General features: G+C 47.6%; 4 protein-coding genes across 4 annotated transcripts; 3 read left to right on the forward strand and 1 right to left on the reverse strand.

Moving 5' to 3' along the window:
* Positions 1 to 574: 574 nt before the first annotated feature.
* Positions 575 to 7666, forward strand: EDB93DRAFT_1088823 (uncharacterized protein; the record flags this gene model as incomplete). Its single annotated transcript, XM_041446166.1, has 12 exons — positions 575 to 900; positions 1083 to 3680; positions 3733 to 4564; positions 4618 to 5091; positions 5143 to 5804; positions 5854 to 6653; positions 6702 to 6836; positions 6889 to 6945; positions 6998 to 7123; positions 7174 to 7279; positions 7338 to 7491; positions 7541 to 7666. The coding sequence occupies 12 exons, from the start codon at positions 575 to 577 to the stop codon at positions 7664 to 7666; spliced, it is 6396 nt and encodes a 2131-aa protein (XP_041305762.1).
* Positions 7667 to 8372: 706 nt separating this feature from the next.
* EDB93DRAFT_1293342 (uncharacterized protein) lies at positions 8373 to 10139 on the forward strand (the record flags this gene model as incomplete). Its single annotated transcript, XM_041454587.1, has 3 exons — positions 8373 to 8537; positions 8586 to 9325; positions 9375 to 10139. The coding sequence occupies 3 exons, from the start codon at positions 8373 to 8375 to the stop codon at positions 9754 to 9756; spliced, it is 1287 nt and encodes a 428-aa protein (XP_041305763.1). The 3' UTR covers positions 9757 to 10139.
* Positions 10140 to 11277: 1138 nt separating this feature from the next.
* EDB93DRAFT_1241616 (zf-CSL-domain-containing protein) lies at positions 11278 to 11704 on the reverse strand (the record flags this gene model as incomplete). The annotated part of the gene is made up of 2 exons (XM_041451902.1): positions 11278 to 11472; positions 11522 to 11704. 2 exons carry the CDS (start codon positions 11702 to 11704, stop codon positions 11278 to 11280), a joined length of 378 nt encoding a protein of 125 aa, XP_041305764.1.
* A 2232-nt stretch (positions 11705 to 13936) lies between these two features.
* Positions 13937 to 15439, forward strand: EDB93DRAFT_1105527 (uncharacterized protein; the record flags this gene model as incomplete). The annotated part of the gene is made up of 1 exon (XM_041447515.1): positions 13937 to 15439. One exon carries the CDS (start codon positions 13937 to 13939, stop codon positions 15437 to 15439), a length of 1503 nt encoding a protein of 500 aa, XP_041305765.1.
* Positions 15440 to 19286: the final 3847 nt, after the last annotated feature.

The raw sequence follows: 19286 nt of genomic DNA on the forward strand, positions 1-19286 counted from the left end.
AAATGGTACGACTTAACTTCGACTTCTGATCATGGGGAACGAACGCCTAAAAGACCGGAAAATGTCCAAGTGGTCGACCGTTGTCCGAACTACGTTCGATTCGTTGTCTGGTTTACATACGCCTCGGGATCATATCGCGATGGGATTCGACGACGACGCAGACAGACTTAAAATTACGAACGCGGTTGTCCATGTGGTATCCTTCTCCAATTGAGTTCACGGCTCTTGTATGATGTGTTGGTCGTCGTGTTTAGTACTATTTTGAATCAAGGGTTCAGTTAACACGCCGCCCTTATGTACTATATTTTCCCAGATTGACAACTTGTCTGAAAGTACTTATGTCCGTTTGCTCCGTTTCCCATTTCATCCTCTCTCTTGACTGTCACGCTTCATGAAACTTTGCATGAACTTGCCCAGGACAGTGATAACCAGCTGTGCGTTTCTCCTCGCTTTCAACACTGACGACCTGATCTACGTCCTTGAGCTGATCGTCTGAACCAGCAGAACGTCCTAATCATTGTAACACAATCCGGTCTCTCAAGACTCTCATCGCTCGTTTTTAATTGCTTACAATATGCCACCTCGACGTGGCACTCCTGCTCTCAATTCTCTCAGCCCCCAGGATGCCGCAGTGCATTCTTCTTCTACCCCGACCTCTCCTGCCCACTTCCAATTTCCTCAAGCACGTTCCAATTCTCCATCTGGTTTTGCTCATCTCCTCTCTAAACCTTCAAGGTGGTTTCGAAAGCCATCTGATCCACGCTTGGCGTCGGGAACAACTGAACCTCGATGCAGTACCAGCTCAGTGGCCGTACGCAAACCAAAGATATCCCGCCCAACAGACCCACGTCCTATTTTTCAGGGTTTTCAACCGGAACCCTATGTTAGCGACGCGAGCAAGTGAGTTTGATTTTGCAACTTGCATTTGATGACCCTTTCCTCTATTATACCTCATTTTCGGATAAGGTCACCGCTCGTGCCTTGAATATTACGCGTACATTGAATGTTCAACACATATTTTCTTGTTTTAAAGTTGGCTATGCGTCGTAATGCACGTACTGATAACTCAATGCGCTTCTTAGGTCCGTTCTAGATCTTTCGTCTAAGAAGTCCTTCGATTTACAACGTCCTTTTCCCACTTCACAACCATCCTCTCCTGATACCAACGGAAGCCTTGGCGATCTTCGCAGCATATCCCGTAAAACTTGGTCAAAATCCGCAGATGATCTTGGAAGCTTCTCGGCGTCTTCGTATTCTTCTGCAGACATATCTTTTCAACACAGAGTGGAAGAATACAGGAACAGAAGCAATAGCAGTGCAACATTGCATCCCACTTCCGCAGGCTCTGGTCCCGGAAGCCCCGTGAAGCATATATTCCCAACCATTGTCACCAATAGCCCTATCTCATCTTCACCTCCTGAGGGTGGGCTCGCATCTCCCGACCCTGGCATTTCTATCTCTGTCTCCTCGCCCCCTTCAGACACGTTCTTTTCCCCTCCAGCAGAGGAGCCACCTCCTGTTCATTCCCGTAACACGTCATTTGCGCCTCGATTACCTTCTAAGCTATCCGCATCTAAGCTAGGCTTTGCGCCATCAAGCCCCAAAAGGAAGGGATCAGGTTCCGAGCGAGACGCCGAATCTACAAAGGATAAAGATAGTGATCGAAATGGTTCCAGTGGCGCGCGTGGTGTCTTTTCCTTCACTCTTGCGAGTCCTTCCAGCAAACATCCATCACCCAACCCAACCCCCCTCAGCAGCCAAAACACAACATCGTCGCCTTCACCGTTACTTGCGCCTACTATGCTCAAGCCCGATTCACATGACAGTCGCGATTCACGTCGTACATCTCAGATCGTCTATAACGCTGGCTTTATCAATCGCATGGGAGATGCCGCACCATCAATCTATGCGCACTATCGGCCATACAGTACTGCTACGAATCTGACGCTGTCGAAAGGATGGAAGGCAGCCAAGGCAGAGCTTAAAGGGTCGAAGTTGTACTTCTACAAAGTGCCCAGCGACCGTAGCGCTGCCATCAAAGAACTCTTTCCTACTGAGATCGTCCCTGCCCTCGAGGAGGGTGAGATGGAAGGCGAAGCTGATAACTTGGATGATCTAAGGGCTAGTAGGGGCAGAGATGATGGTACAGGTGGCAGGAAGAAACGTGCATATTGGGGTCGAAGGACGCATCCTGACCTAGTTCACGGCGACAGTGGCATCGAGAAAGGGACCTTTGAGGCTCTCTCACATGAAGCCGTATTCGCCACGACTTTCCTCCAGCCTTCCATAGAGGGCGAGGTGCAAGGTGCTTCTACAGGTGAACCTCGTAGATCGGAGTGGAGAGATTTCTGTTCTGCTGTGTTGCTCTGCTTGCCCATCCTTGTAGGGCGAGAATCATTTGAGAACGAGTTTACTCGTCTATGTGAAAATCTCGTAAGTGGCGCCGAGGAGAGGACAAAGGATTTTGAGCGCTCGTGCGTCTCATGGATGGCCGGCGAGTATCTCCGCTACCATGGTACGCCTGCTGATGAACCTGGTTGGGATGTTTGGCGAAAGGAAACGATACCCGCTTTTTCATGGAATGAAAGTTCTGCCTCCGGAATGCCTAAATCCACTTCTACGCAAGCCGTTTTTGCGCCTTCTCCAAACCCTGGCATCTACTCTCCCTCAATGACTGGAACTACATTCTCTCCAAACCTAGGTACATTCTCCCCCCGTCCAGGCGACGACGCCAAGATGGTATCTCTAATGGAAGCCTTGGGTACAGGATTGCAAGCCTCCGCATCACCCGTGAAGCCTCTTCCCTCACGACAACAGCGCTCCCAGCATCCATTCACTGATCCTAAACAGCGTGTATGGACATTACTAACGCAAGACGGCTTTACCCGTGAAGTGCTCTCTCTCCTTGACCCCACCACTGTCGCCCATAGTTTGAGAGTCTTCCATCAACGTATCCTTCAGCAACTTCCTGACAACCTCACAGCCGACCATATCTTGAAGGCAGATAGTGATCCCATCGCTTCTCCAGATTCAGGTGATTGTGCACCGGCCGGCTCGTCGCCATCAGCAGCACTATTCGGGAGCGACGACCGGCCGCACTGGCTCACACGACTACTTCTCATGCAGATTTTAGGTGCTGATTCATCGTGCAGCTCTGGAGTGGAGCGCAATGCGTCGTCACGCACGCATTCGCGCTCTGAAGTGATATCCATGTGGGCGAGGATTGGAGAGCTTTGTCGGGTTGCGGGTGATGAGTGTTCGTGGATGGCTATCTCTGCTGCGCTGTGTTCGCGACCTGTCGCACGGCTTAGCAAAGCATGGAGGCGAGCGGATCGTCAGAGTATTATGTCCGTGGAGTCTTGGATCTACCCTGGAGGTGATGGGCAGGTCGCGTTTATCAACGGGCCTCTTTTGACGCCTTGGGGTGGGGAGGTTAGGGATCGAGCGAAGTATTTCCTCGAGCAAGCTAGAGAAGAAAGGACGGACGAGGTGTGGGCGGCAAAGCCTCTTTTACAGACCAGGAATTTGTTCGAGGGCTTTCGGACGAAGATTTCGTTATGCCCTAGGAATACCCTGACGGACAATCTTCCTCATGACGTCGAGAAACTCCTCAGCTTTTGGCAAGATTTTGCGGAGGAGAAAGGTAATCAGTCCTCCATATTAGCGTCCAAGTTCCAACGGTATGTTGAACAGCCGACATCTTGAGGCAGAAACATGTTGACCTGCAAATAGGGTGGATCAATTCATGTCGCTTTCGTTGGCTGCAGAAGCGAGGTGCAAAGGACTGTTTGAGCCATTTTTCTGGTCCCATTCCATGTCTACGCCACATACGCTTTGTCATCCCCTTACGCCCCTGCTGTTCGTAGATCCGCTGCCGACTGTCACACTCCTTGATCGAGGACAGATTTGGCGTGGCCGGCTAGAGAGTGGACCGACGAAGCTCAGTGTTGACGAGCTCCAGCGTCTCCGCGGACTTGATGTGACGCTGACTCCCGCATTTCGTAGGGCGGATGCCTCGTCCAGTAAAGACAAGTTATTCAACATCGGTGATGTCGACATTCGGGAGACTGCCATTCCTGTTTATGAAGGAGAACTTCTCCTCGTTGCTCGCAGCGACCTAGATTCACTGTCCTCATCCCGGTCTCCTTCTCGTGCGCCATCAAGACCTCCGAGTTCTATAGTGGAGGGGTGCAATCTCGACAAATCTATGACGCGTTCACCTTCTATCCGTGTAAAGCCTGGATCGTCTCAGGGTCTCGAGCGGAAGAGCAGCATTGCACGCCGAAGCTCGTTGCCTTCTATATCTTCTCGACCTAACGCTATCGTGACGGAAGTATCGTCAGAGCGGCCCATTCGTGTCATCGTCCAAGCTGGAACTTTGGACCGCCTGGTCAATGTCCTCGTGCATGGCCTTCAGGGCGTTTCAGTCGCTGTAGCTGATGATAATGGCGAGACGTCTTTAAGAGACGGCAAAACTAGAGACCTTGTTGTTGATCGGACTGAGTTTGCGCGGGTGTGGTGGCATGTGTTCCGGAGTTTTGTGACCCCTATCGTCTTTTTCGAGGTATGGTAGCTTCATCTCTATGTTTGAGATGGCTTAATTTATATATTCTATAGCTACTCCGCAAACGCTTTTTGAGCAGTCGACCCTCCAGCCAGCCCTCTGCAAACAGTTATCTCCACGTGATACAATTTCGGTCAGAAGTGCTGGAGGCGATTAAGGACTGGATAACGTCTGGAGGAGGAGCTCAGGACTGTCTCGATGATGTTCAGTTGTTTGAAGCTGTGCGGTCTTTCTTGGATCGTCCATTCGATCGCTCTTCCTTTGATGCTCCGAGTACGGTTGAAAATGACGTTAGCCAAGCTTGGGATGTTCTTGACAGCGCTCGTCAAATAACATACACGGCGTTCGTAACACAGACTCGACGCCCTCCTTCTGTCTTCTTAACTGATACCCGAACGCTAAAGTCGACACCTCGGGCGCGATCCTTTGGTAATCAACCACCGGACCTTGATGCGATCAGCGCCGACGAGCTCGTCGAGAATTTGAACGCTATGGGTTCAGCAGCGTTGAGCAATATAAACGAGGAGGTTTGTCTTCCCCTTACTAACTTCCAATATGGGTGCTCATTTTTCTTTCAGGACCTCTTCATCACCGCTGATCTGTTAGAGGTGCAAAGCGCAGACCGTACCGGCTGGTTCTCAACTCGGGAAGTTCCATCAACAGATGACATTGACATACAGTCCATGTATTCCCACCTAACGGACGTTCAGCCATCTTCGTTAATATCCGAGCTTTCTCAGGATACTATCTACCGTCTCCTACCGCCTAGCATCCGCAGCTGTATCCGTGCCTTTAACATCCTTCGGAAATGGACGATTTCTCAGCTCATCGCACCGAAACTTGGGATCCGACTACGGCAGGCAAGAATGGACCTTTTCCTTCGAGCCATCGAGATTGCCCGTCTAAGGAGCATGAACGCTGGTTTTGCGTCCCTCGGGTGTGGGGACCGACCTTGTGTCCGGTCTTTCGTCGAGGCTGTCCTAACCTCGGCCATCGTCAGTCCAGAGAGCCGTGTGCACCATCGTCCATGGCAAAATGTTGCGAATATTCGGGGGGTTCAGTGCGATAGCCTTGTAGGACTTCTCTCAAGACCGGCTATGCCCAAGAAGTCGTATGGAGATGCTCTCGCTGTAGATATCAGCTGGATTTTAGAGCGTATTCTCGAGTTGGTGAGCATACCGAATGTGGTCATGACAACGGGCGAGAACAATCAGTGCATCATAAACTTGGATAAGCGCAGGTAAGGTCAATTATGGCCATGAGGTACAGTCTGCTGACAGGTTTCTAAGGCATCTTTGCAATCTTATCATGACTACTCCGTCGCTCTCGAAGAGGAGCCGTCCCCGCGAAGAGGTTGATCGGAAAGACTTTGAACGGTTGAACAACATCGAGAGAGAGATGAACTCGGTTTCACTCGACCATCGAAGTATCAGAGACGAGGCCCAGCGGGAGGCTCTACAAGCTCAAGGCAATGGTTCGGCATCTGTCAGGAAGACCGTACGCCCATTCCAGAAGTTAGTTGCGGCACAACAAGAGAAGTACAAGCGAGACAAGTATCTCCATGACCGGCTTAGCAAGGACAAAAAGCAGGAGCAATTACGCAATGAGCGGAGAGATGATCAAATTAACAAGGCGATGCGGTCGCGAAAGCCGATGACTCAGGTTCAGAAGCAACACCGGATGAAGAAGAGCTACTCCTCTGCGTTTTTCCAATTGATGAGGCCTATCTCTAGTGCATTTACTGATAGCATGCACGCTACGGCATTGAAGCGATCGCCTGCTGAATTGGACTTCTCGCCCTCTGGTAAACCTTCTTTGGTTCTTTCGGTCGTTGACGCTCGAGTTGCCCAATTTATCAATAACGAGAGGTCGTTCACATTTCAGCTGGACACCGAAGACGGCGGACATTATTTGCTGCAGGCTATTTCTAAACAAGAGATGGTACGATGGATCGAGCAAATCAACCGTGTTGCGAGACTTGCTGCTAAACGCCGCTTAACGTATCTTGGAAATTCACCAAAGCCGCAACTTGCAGACCATATCCATGATCATCCATCAGCTACTACAGCTTCGCGGGATCCCAGAGCTGGTAAGGTATTCCATCACCTCCATGTTCCTGTCTCTCATAGGTTTCTAGTCTTTGGAGTCGAACTGGAGTTCCTCCTCGAGCGTGAAGCTAATGGCGCACAGCCTGAGATTGGATCGATACCGTCGGTTATTCTGAGTTGCCTGTCTGAAGTCGAGTTCCGTGGCCTTAGTGAAGTTGGCATCTGTATGTTCTAGTGTCGCTTTCTCCTGCAGAGGCCTGACTTTTTCGTTTACAGATCGTGTTGCTGGTGCTACTTCTGAAGTTAATGCTCTCCGTGACGCCTTCAACAGAGGTATGAATTCTATCTAAAATGGGCTGCAGATAATTAAGTGATGATTTACTAGGCGAGCGGCCTATCACCTCCGATAACGATATCCATGCCGTGTGCGACTTGATCAAGTCATGGTTCAGGTTGCTCCCCGAGCCTGTCTTCCCATCGTCATCTTATTTCAACGTTATCGAGGCAATGAGTAAAGTCCATTCCATCGCTAGTCTTTTTTCAATGTTGATGTTCTTGCAGAGCTAGAGAATCTTAATTCGCGGCTTGCATGCATACGAAGTGTTGTGCACGGACTTCCTCAGGCAAACTTTGACCTTCTGAAGAGGATCGCTGAACATCTCGATAGGTGAATTTTTGTGCTTGTCTCATTCGTCAGCTGAATGATACTGATGCTACTACTCTAGGGTGACCGACTATGAGGAACACAATCAAATGACAGCTGAAGCCCTTGCAATCGTTTTCAGCCCGAACCTCCTTCGTGCACCGCAAAATGACTTTGCCCTGATCTTGTCGAACATGGGACATACCCACAAACTTGTGAAAGCCCTGATCAGTCATGTACGTGATGTAGCACCATTTATTGTTCCTTCACTGATTCTTGCTGCAGTTCCATGTAATCTTTGACGACGAGCTTGAAGCTGACCACGACGTAGAAGAGGATGAAATGGAGGAACCTATCCTCGAGGAAGACGAAGAGGAGATAGACTCTCCAGCTGCGGGCGATGAGTCATAAACCACGGACGCTCATGTATACGGCCACACCTAACCCCCCATCTACAACGGACTCCTTGTTATCATCATAACCCTTACCCTTTTGCATTCCGTTCTCTGGGTCACCTACGATCGTTTGTGGATTATCTATCATGGACATTGTACAGTACCACACTCCCCACAGTACAGTATTCTCGCTGCTCATCCTGACGCTCTTTTGGCTTCATCCTTTCTTTATTCCCATTACTTGTGACTTTTCTGGTGTGCGCAAAATTATTGTAATGCAGTCTAGATGCTCCTGTAGCACTGTCTTAATTTTCATCCCAGTCACTTGCTTGTTGACGGACCTTGAGTGGTGCTGAATGTGGATTTATCCGTCCTCAAACTGCTTAATATTTGTCGGGAGTGCATTCAGGAGGTGGTGAGGGAAAATGACCATTGAAAGAGTCTTGGTGGAAAAGTGGGGATAAGAGGGCGCGACCCCGGCTGTGTAGAAAAGGTTGACGACGTTGATGATTCGCAACACGGTCGCATTCGGTGAATGCGACCAAGAGGAGAACACCAGTCGTTGGCAGAACTGGATGGGAACCTGGCTTGTACCTAGGTTTTTTTTGAGACTCCGCGAATCAAGTTCAATCCATCCACCATATCCTTGAAGCACACCTTGGACCTCCTCAAAGCGAATGACGGGATTGTTTGCATAAATTTCAGATTTGTGAAACTTCGCAATGGTGCTTAAAGTCCTTGCAGTGGCAGTCAATGCCATGCTCCCATCCAAATACTACGTGCACGCGTTCATTTCAATCCTTGTCATTGTAGTGGTTCGCGCATTTGCACGAGGGCGCACAACGAACCGTGAACGGGACATGCATGCCAGGGTAGTCCTCCTTACAGTATGTATGCTACCCTCCCACGTGCATCCGTATCACTCACTTGATCAGGGAGGGTTCACTCCGTTAGGCCTAACGCTCATGCAGAACCTTGCTCAGCGAGGCGTACATATCATTGCTCTTTCTCCCAAGCCAGTCCAAGACTCTGAAGTAGAAATTCTCATAAATCTCTTGCGATCGACCACCAAGAACGACCAGATATTCGCAGACGAGTGTGATCTGACATCTGCTTCTTCCGTCCGTTCTTTTTGCTCCCGTTTCCTTACAGCAAAGGAGACTAGACTAGATGCTATCATATTTGCACACGAGTACCAGCAGCTAGGCTCCATGATCGATCGCCAGAATTCCGTTGTACTAACCCAGGAAAGACAAAACGCTTCATTAGCATCATTCTTAATTCTCACTCTTCTACTTCCCGTCCTCCTTGTTGCGCCCGCCGAACGCGACATACGCATCATCAACGTCGTGAACCCTTTCTACGCAGCCGCCGCACCCTCTTTTTCCCCAACGTCCAAGCCATCTCCATCATCCTCTCTCTTTCACCAAGAAGGCTGGCGCTCCCTTCAGATGGTCATTTTTACCCGCCACCTCCAGCGTGTCCTCGATGCACTACCATCTGGAGGGCAAGTACCGAAGACAGACGACTCCACTATCCACGTTGTCAGCGACAAGTTGCAAAAGTCCAACATTGTCGCCGTATCCGTATGTCCCGGACTCTCTAGATCAGATACCATCGCACCGCTGTTGAATGCAGTTCGTGGACCGAATCAATCCACATTTGGCATTGCTCTGTCAGATTATTCATTTGATTTGAATACCTAAATACTGACGATTCTCCAGGTACATACTCCTTCAACCGTTCCTTCGCCTTCTCACAAAATCCACGACATCTGCTATGCAGTCCGTCCTACATGTACTTTTTCTCCCAACACCTTTTAAGAGCAATGCCCGCCAAGGCACAAATGATCCAGAAGAAGTGCTCAAGGCAGGCGCACTCTACCGCGAGTGTGCGGTTGTTAACTTGCGGATACCAAGCCCTGCAATGGCTGACGCTGACGATGCGCAGGTACCGGACGATGGGGAATTGGGGGGCGTGCATCTTGGTCAAGCAGTGTGGGAGGGCCTCGAGGGTGCGTTGAAGGAGTGGGAGAAAGTGGGCCTGCAAGGCGATGAGAAGGCTAGGTGTGATGATGGTCTGTCGGTTGATACCCCGAGCAGTTAGAGGTGGGTGAATTTGGTTGGTTGGTCTAAGACGATGCTGATCATGGATGGATGTAGGATGCGGACTTGTGTATATTAGATTAGGGGGAATACCATCTTACTTGGATATCATCGCTCCATCTTTATGGAATATCCTGTATTCGGGAATATTTACTACTGCTGCGGCATCACTCCCTGCTATGGCTCACATAATCAAATTTGTACAACACGATACCTCGTGAGTTATCTATGCTCCCTGTGTTTCGTGGAGTGATATGTTCTGGTTAATGCACATGCGTGTGCATAGTGGAGCGTAGATGCACCAGGAAGTTGCTAGCCAGTACTCAGAGTTGGGCGAAAGGGAAAGTCAAGCCATTCATCAATCTGAGCCTCGAGTACCTTGTTCTGACTCAGGAGGCGTACATAGTGGACTTGGGTGATTTGGTTGTGAACTACATGAACGGATCCTCCGACCCTGGAGAAGGACTGGTCGTGAAGTGATGGAAGCCTTGCTTACTGAGAACGTCGTCTGGCGTATTGCTATTTGCAGAGCTTTGCAGCGAGTGTTTTTACTGTTGGTCTTGACCTAGTCGAGTTGTACATATTTCAATGCATATATTCAAGCTCAAGTTCCACCGTATCCCCTTTCTCAGTCTAGTACACGCGTTCTTCAATGTTAAATGTAATAAGACCTTGCTGATCTTAGGGGAAGCCCGACAACCACTTCTAGATGACCCAATGATACTCAAAGTGTCAAGGTACGTTGTGATGTAGGCTCGATTAATGAGTCGAGAACAGGACACGATCAACAAAGGCCGATCCACTACTGGAGTGAAAGTAAAATTTTGATCAGCATCAAATAAGCAAGCGAGTTGATGTCCACGCTACCGGAAAGAATTCTACGCGTGAAGTGGGCGACCGAGTGAGCGCATGTATGCATCAAATTCTCTTCCTTCCAACGACGAGTCAGTGCGAAGACAAGCGCTGCGCAGAGGTCGACCCTCTACAAATCTCCCAGTCGTGTTCGTTTAGTGAGGCGACACGCCTGATCACCAAAATTGATCACGGCTTGTATCATGTGGTGGTTTTAAGTGTAAATTCAGATACTACTCACTGGTGACATTTGTAACTCTGAAAGTTCCAACAGTAAGGTTAATGTTTACAGAGCGCTCTCTAGTAGAGGGAAATCTATCTAGTATGAGCGGCATCGAACGACCCGACGATGACTCAAGTTCACCATTAGTCAGTATGTAAAAATTGTTTTAATGGAAAATGTTGATGATGGAGCAGAAAGACGAGGATGAATAAGCAATGAGCCTACCCTTGTATGCGCGCTATGAAGAAACCTAATTTCTGTTGATGTCGATGAACTTCATACATGCATGAATATTATATGTTCAGAGTACTGTGATAAAGTTGAGTTGTGAGTAAGGGAGAACATTCATGGAGGATGTGACGTACATGTATTAATATTGCAATGTCATAGACTATCATCCAGTGGCAAAAACATCATCGAGACAGAGCGAGAAGATAAATCGATCTCTTATGCTGCTGCTGCAACCAATGCTGCCGATGGCTCGGTGAGAGTAAGCTTCTCAAGAGCATCCTCGAACTGGTCGTCATCGCTATCCTCATCATCATCATCATCATCATCATCATCATCATCATCATCCTCATCTTCTTCACTTTCCTGCGATGCAGACCCGTCGTCATCTGGAGATTCGTCTTCAAAATCAAGCTGTCATTCATATTAGTACATCTCACGAAAGAAGATCCACATAACATACAGGATCATAGACAACTCTAATGATCAGACTGCAGCTCGGACATGTCGCGATATCCTCATAGTTGGCGAGCTGCTTGCGAGAAATCTCGAAGCGGTCACCGCAGGGGCAGGGATAGTGATAGACACCTTTTACCTCATCCCATGCCATATCTTCAATTTCAATCTCGTCGTAATAAGCCCCCATGAGGGATTCGTTGCCAGATAGCCAGTGGTGGTCGATTGACTTGAGTCACAGCTTCACAGCCTGATCTAAATTCTGAGTCGGCGGTTATTTGTAATAATCACGTGATACCACTGATTCACGCCTCTTCACGAGTTAGATTAATATTCAATCTGCGAATGTGTCTTCGCACAATTTATCTGCTAAACCGTTGCGCCATTGGTAACACGAGCAACAACCATTCAAGTTTGCTTAGGATGAGAATACAGTGTAAAACCTACTCAGGGTGACGTCGTCAATCTTTAAAAAGTTGTACGAGTTGCCATATGAACTTCTAGGATTCTGGCGCTTCGTAAAACTTACATTGCGCTCAACGATCTCGTCTCTCATCCCTGAAGAAATTCCGAAACCAATGCAAGATAAATCTGGCTTAGGAATTTGAAGTCTGTGATGCTGTTACAATTCAAATTAGATTAGTATTCATCGAGCGCCTACACTGTACACACCGAGATCCATAAAGGAGGACAAACTTGTTTCCGTCCACACCCTCGGAAAGACTCTTGATCTTATGAACAGCTAATTTTGGGATGGAGGTCTATACTCGACCGTCCTGCGACGATTCTGCGTGTCGACGCCTTCACGTGAAAATAAATGCACTTGACTACAGCATTTGCAAAAGGCGGCTTGCGCGTGAACATCCATCGAGTCAAATAGATGATGACAGGCAGAATTCACTCATGCATTCGGAGATCTTGAATCAAGTTGAATTGGCCACGTTGTTGCTCCTACAGGAAGCAAAGGTTGAATATAAAATATATAAGTCTATCACGCACAAAGCACGCATATCCTCCAATAGACCGATCACTGACGAATGAGGTTAAAACACGCATGACATTAGATTGGAAACGCAACTTGATCACTGGGATACTCCGGAGCAGCCGCCAGCGCTGAATGTAGAGCAAACCGTGAGTAAAACTTGTGATAAAAATGATGATAGTTAGTGATCTGCATAACTGCCCATGCGGGAACGATCACACAAGTTGAACATTGAACATTGAATGTTGAATGTTGAACGTTTGAACGTTTGGAACTTGGCGAGAACTTCTAAACATTCAAAAGGTGGTGATGGAAATAGCGTCGGCAGGACCCGACACCGCACAACGAATTTTCAAACACCGTCACATCAACAATATTATGGCCACTTGGAATTAACTTAGACGGCCTACCGTGTCTAGTATCTACAAACTACTAATAGCATGTCTTGCATACTCTGACCGTATGTGGTGGGCATAATTGACGGCGAGGCGAATCCTTACATCGTTTAGATGTGAGCTCTTTACCATCAGTGCTGTTGCTCTAACAACTTGAATACACTCACGATCATTCGTATTTATCGAATAACATAGGTGCCACCTGTCGATTTCTAGCGAACACATGCAGTCTCAGCTTTGTGTTTAGGCTTAGGCTCTACGTTACTATGTTGCCGGACAGCATTTACATGCTGGGTCGCCCCACATTTTCGCCAGAATGACCCTTTGCTGCTCTTTACCAGTTAGGCTCTTGTCCATGTTATGTTTTTCCTCCGAAAGATTCATACATATTTTTCCTCTGACAGAATCATATACATGTTGGCCAATCTGCCCGTATCCCATTAAGGTGATGCCTTTTGTGGCAGTCAATGCAGCTGCCGGCGCGGTGCTACTGATAATAACAAGTGCCTCATGTTGACTCCAGACAACCACCGGGTAGAGGGGCGTGGTTAATCTTTTGGCACTCGCGAATAACTCATATTATCGCTCACAGTTTAAAGAACACTTCCGGAAGATGCTTGCAATATGTCCAATTTCATTTCAACCAACCAGTAAACGCCCTGTGGCAACTACCGCGGACCTCACAGCCGTTGTCAAATCATGATGTTGAGTTATTAATTTGGGCGAGACACTACGTCGAATCTACCATATCTGATTATATACCAGGGAAATTCAAGTTTCATACGCCAACATCCATCACAGATCTGAACTGACCGTGAGTTGAGGGTTCTCTTGCCAACAGTGCTGAGAAGCTCTTGATAAACAGTCTATAGGGATCATCCTGCGAACCAATCAAATCTCCCGACGATACTGCCATATTTACCCAAGTTCTGGAAAGTTTGCTAGCTTCAAAAGCTCGTGTTATCATGGAACTCACGTATCACCTATTTCACCAACCTTATTCTCTATGATTCCTCCTCACGCTGGGTTGCTGTTATGCAGCAGAATGACCAAATCATCCTCTCAGACAAAATATATCTCTTCTATTTCAGTTTTGCCAGATGACCTCCTCCTTGTCATCTTTCACGCAGTCGCAGACGACATCTACGGCACTGACGGGCAGCTGCGCCTCGATTGCGTGGCGCTCGCAAGTGTTTGTCGTGGATGGCGGTCCCTTGTTCTCAGTACCTCTCGTTTCTGGACGCGCCTGCATATGATGACAAAGTTCGGCGCCCTTTCCAAGGAACATCTCGAAATGCATGTCACGAGATCCGCAAATGCGCTCGTTGACGTCGTCATATATATTGCAAGGCCTCCGGACCCATGGGGTCAAGCTGCTTGGACTCTAGTCTTTGACGGAGCCAAGGTATGCCTTCAAGTCCTGCGGGAGTGTAGCCACAGATGGAGGAGCCTCAAAATTATTAATGAGATCGACAATCACTCGGGCCTTTTCGGCTGTGTTCTGTCAGAGCTGGGTCTCCCTCACGCACCAGCACTGAAAAATATAGAGATTATCTGTCACAGCAGCGGTTGGATCACTTCATTGAAGGAATCCTTCCAGTTTCTATCGACCACGTACACTCCCTCACTGAAGATGTTGAAATTGGAGGGATGTGACTCAAGCATACTGCCTGAGCAGTTCGATGCATCATCCCTGAGACATGTCAGCCTCAAGTTCTTGCGTCAATTTAGCCACACTCCTCCAAACAGTCTCGATGTCTTTCGCAACTTCCTGTCATGTGCACGGAATCTCGTTTCTCTTGAGGTGCACCGACGGGTCTTTTTTGTGGAGCACGCAAAAACAGACAACGAAGTAGATCCCATCATACTTCCTGCCCTCCGAACTCTCCACATCATTATGGGCGCAGAGAAGCCAGCCTATCTCAGCGGCATCCTCGGGAACATTACTGCCCCGAATTTATGTCACCTCGCTATCCACGGTGATTCGCTGGCATGGGAGGAAAGTAGTCTTATCGACTTTTCCTCGCCAGCATTCTTCCTCCGGCAGGACGAGGTACCGAAGTTCCCGACTGTGTGCCAGCTGACAATGAAGAACATGCTCCAGTCGGTCTATGGGCCCGGGAAGAATTTGCACTCTATCTTCACCGCGCTCCCTCATGTGACAGAAGTTGTACTTGACCATGATGTTAGGGAGATCGCCAATTCCCTCGTAATGGAATTGTACGATAAGAAAGTGCCGCCACTATGGCCGTACCTGCGGCAGCTCACAATCGAAATGACACCCACGACAACATTCCACTACCTCCCGCAGCTCTGCGAGTGGCTGCGTCTCCGGCGCGCGAGTGGGCTGTCGCTGCCTGCGGTGACCATCCGCTACGGGCTCCAGCGAGCTGGGGTGAAGAAGGACGCAAGGGATTTGATGATCATTAGGAAAATTGTAAATGATGCGACGGGGTACCGCGCATCTGATACGAGAGAGGTAGTGAAACAGCTTGGAAAACTAGATGCGTTGGTGGATCTGAGGGTTGACTCATGGATCTATGACTGAGTGAAGTATCTAGTATCGATACATACACGTATGCTATCTTATTTTAGTGACATCCACCACGAAAATGAGACGTAGACTATGTACATTTTAATCTTCAGTGAATCTACTAAACACATTTTGTTCGACAGCGCTCAAGTTTGCGCCCTGGCATGATGAGACGCACTGCGTGGCCATGGGTGTTGTCACTCCAATGGTTATATATTGCATGACTGTATAGATTAGACTGAATCGTAGTCTACAATTCATCACAACATCCAAATACACGGATTGCTTGTACACGAATGGGATCTGGTGATCAGACGCGAGAGGACGAGACGGGGAGAACGAGATCTATATATAAGAGAATGTATTCACTTCCTGGACAGCCCTGGACAGAGTCACAGTGCCCACACAAGGGGTTCTCTCTGCACAACTTTGTACAGAGTTGTACAGAGTGTACATTAGACTGTTACAGAGACAAGACAGAAGGCTACAGAGGCGGGACACAAAGCAAGATTAAGTATCGCCTTGCTTGCAAAGCGGTATGCGACAAAATCTGACGGACTATGTGCCAATGCAGATAGATGTTACTCAGAATACGAGACAACATGATATGCGATGTTGGTAGTGTTTGAATGAGGCCATATATCTTATTCTGATACGAATATTACTGCAACCCAACAGAAAAATCCAGGTCCATGCAGGCAAGCAAGCCGAACCCTAGTTAAAGTAATTAGCTGCGATAAAAATTTGGTGAAGATTACATAATCAGCGTTGGTACAATGAGCATAATTAATATTGTGAGCGTTGAACCAGAACGTTCAACGTTCAACCGTCAAGGTGAAAATTTGGAGCTTCCCTAATCAGATCGTCTTACTTTGTGGTGTCTATCCCGCTCGTCACGTTCGTCGTCAGGATATCATTATTACTCTTTGCATCTTTGTATGGCTTCTCTCGATATCATCATCAATACAACCATGATCAGTGGCATGATGCCAGTCATCCGTTTCGACAGCCTTTCGAACTCAGGCTTAGGCACGGTCAATAAATTCAAACAGCCACTTTTCTCAGCAGTACGACCGTCTGTCTAAGAACAACTTCAAGTATACTAATTCACTCTGAACTAGATATTGCACCATCAACCATGATACCAAAGCGAAGGCAGAAGTATGACTCGCTGTGGTGATATGCCGCTCGGCTCAAATGATCACTGGTTTGCAGACTTTAATTTCTTCAAATTCATCCTAAGGCGCGCAGGTGAGGCATGTGATTGATTCTTGGTTGCAGAGTGATCTGCTCATACTCACGTCGTAAACACACTCGTAGCCGTCACAGCAATTTTGTTCTATCCAGCAGAAGTCGGGACACCAATCGAAAGACCTAGACGATGTTATGAAAGCAAGAACAACAACGGCGAGGAACGATAAACGCATTAGTGTGAGTGACGTAGAATTTTCTGAGGGGGTTCTCGAATGATATCTTTGAGGGTGGAAACACTGGGACGATGAACGACTTTTATACCCTGGTTCTGGTCGATTTGGCAGAATCGTTATTGCTGTCAGATGGCACAAAATTGGTTGAACATGCAGGGGCGCATTCAGTTGGTCATTACCATTTGTCATCACCTGCTGGCAATATCGACGACTTTCTTCTTACGGTCATCCCAATCTCTCACTCATCGTATCATCATTTGGTACCATGGCAGAGTCATGTTAGGTAGTACGTGCGTCGAAATGATAACCAAAAGCACGCTCGTTACGCACTCACTCCGTACATTGTTCATGCTCGCTGTTGCACACAGCGAGCTCGATTATTTCACCATTTCAACGAATTTTTGTAATTCTTTCACTGTACCATATTAAATAATGTATATCTCGCACTTTTAGACCTAATTGAGTGTACAGAGTTGAATGAATATGGCAGAGGTAGGCTGCCAAGTGACACACCTCATCCCTTGAGCCTCAAGGATGTCTCCGATATTACAGGATCGAGATGTCCTCGAAGAACCTAGGCTTTCAGTCTAATTTCTACATTACCGGAATATAACAAATATTACAAATGGCTGTGCCTTTGGGATGACCGTCGGCCGCCTAAGAAGTAAGTTGACGATGTTGCCAGCAGGTTATGACGAATTGTTGTAACCAATTGGATCCGCCCCTCCCTGTGTTCCAATTTTGTGCCATCTGACAGCAATAACGATTCTGCCAAAGCGACCAGAACCAGGGTATAAAAGTTGGTCATTGTCCTACAGTGTTTCCCCATCCTCAGAGACACCATTCGAGAAAGAAAATCTTACGTCATCTCGCACAGAAAATGCGTTTATCGTTCCTAGCCGTTGTTGTTCTTGCTTTCGTATCATCAGCATCGTCTGTCAGTGCATGTGTCGGCTATGGGATCATCTGCTTGACAAATAAAGATTGCTGTGATGGATATGAATGTATACCTGAAGTGAGTATGCGCAGATCGCTCTGCAACCAAGAATCAATCACATGACTCATCTGCGCGCCTTAGGATGAAAATGTCAGTTTCTGCACACCGGGGATCATATAAGCCGAGCGGCATATCGCCACAGAGAGTCGTGCTTCTGCTTTCGCTTTGCTATCATGGTTGATGTGGTGCAATATCTAGTTCGGAGCTAATCAGTACACTTCAAGTTGTTTTTAGACAGACCGTGACGGTCATAGTGCTGAGCAAAGTGGCTGTTTGAATTTATCTGAAATTGATCAACCATGCCTAAGCTTGAGTTCGAGAGGCCGTTGAAACGGATGATCATTGCTATCGATGACTTATATAGTATTAGGGGGGGCTTGCGAAGATGGAACGCACTGCGCAGGTTGAATCGGTTCGTCTAATGTCGACATCGAAGGCTGCCATTAGGAAATCTCGAGTTTAACTTTTACTCACCTTTATCCAACTTTTCGCATCAAATAGTAGGGAGGCGGAAAAAAGTAGAAGTTACTTTTTTAAGTAGATTTCTCTACTCCCAGCGTGAGGAGGAACCATAGAGAATAAGGTTGGTGAAATGTTGGATGCGTGAGTTCCATGATAACACGAGCTTTTGAAGCTAGCAGACTTTCCAGAACATGTGGGTAATATGGCAGTGTCGCAGGATGATTCCTATAGACTGTTTATCAAGAGCTGTTGGCAAGAGAACGCTCAACCCAGTGGCGGTCAGTTCAGATTTGTGATGTATGTCGGCGTATGAAACTTGAATTTCCCTGGTATATAATCAGATATGGTAGATTCGACGGTTACTACTGGGTAAGCACGCTCGTCACGTGCTCACTTCGTGCATTGTTCATACTCGCTGTTGTACACAGCGAGCTCGATTATTTCACCATTTTAACACATTTTGTGATTCTTTCACTGTACCATGTCATATGTCATTGAATGATGTATATCTCGCATTTTTAGACCTAATCAAGTGCACATAATTGAATGAATACGGCAGAGGTAGGCTGCATAAGTCCGATTGTCCTCGAAAAACCTATGCTTTCAGTCCACTTTCTACATTACCGGAATATTACAAATGGCGCTGTGCGTTTTGTCAATGTCGTCCGCTCTAAATCCAACAGCTCACTGGAGGTTCGAATGATACGATGAGTGAGAGACTGGGATGACCGTAAGAAGAAAGTCGTCGATAGGTGATGACAAATGGTAATAGCAACTGAATACGCCCCTGCATGTTCAACCAATTTTGTGCCATCTGACAGCAATAACTATTCTGCCAAATCGACCAGAACCAGGGTATAAAAGTTGTTCATCGTCCCACAGTGTTTCCCCATCCTCAAAGATATCATTTGAGAACCCCCTCAGAAAATTCTACGTCACTCGCACAGAAAATGCGTTTATTGTTCCTCGCCGCTGT

This window comes from Suillus bovinus (assembly GCF_016758785.1).
Source record: "Suillus bovinus strain UH-Sbo-P2 chromosome Unknown EDB93scaffold_45, whole genome shotgun sequence".
Classification (NCBI taxonomy): Eukaryota; Fungi; Basidiomycota; class Agaricomycetes; order Boletales; family Suillaceae; genus Suillus; species Suillus bovinus.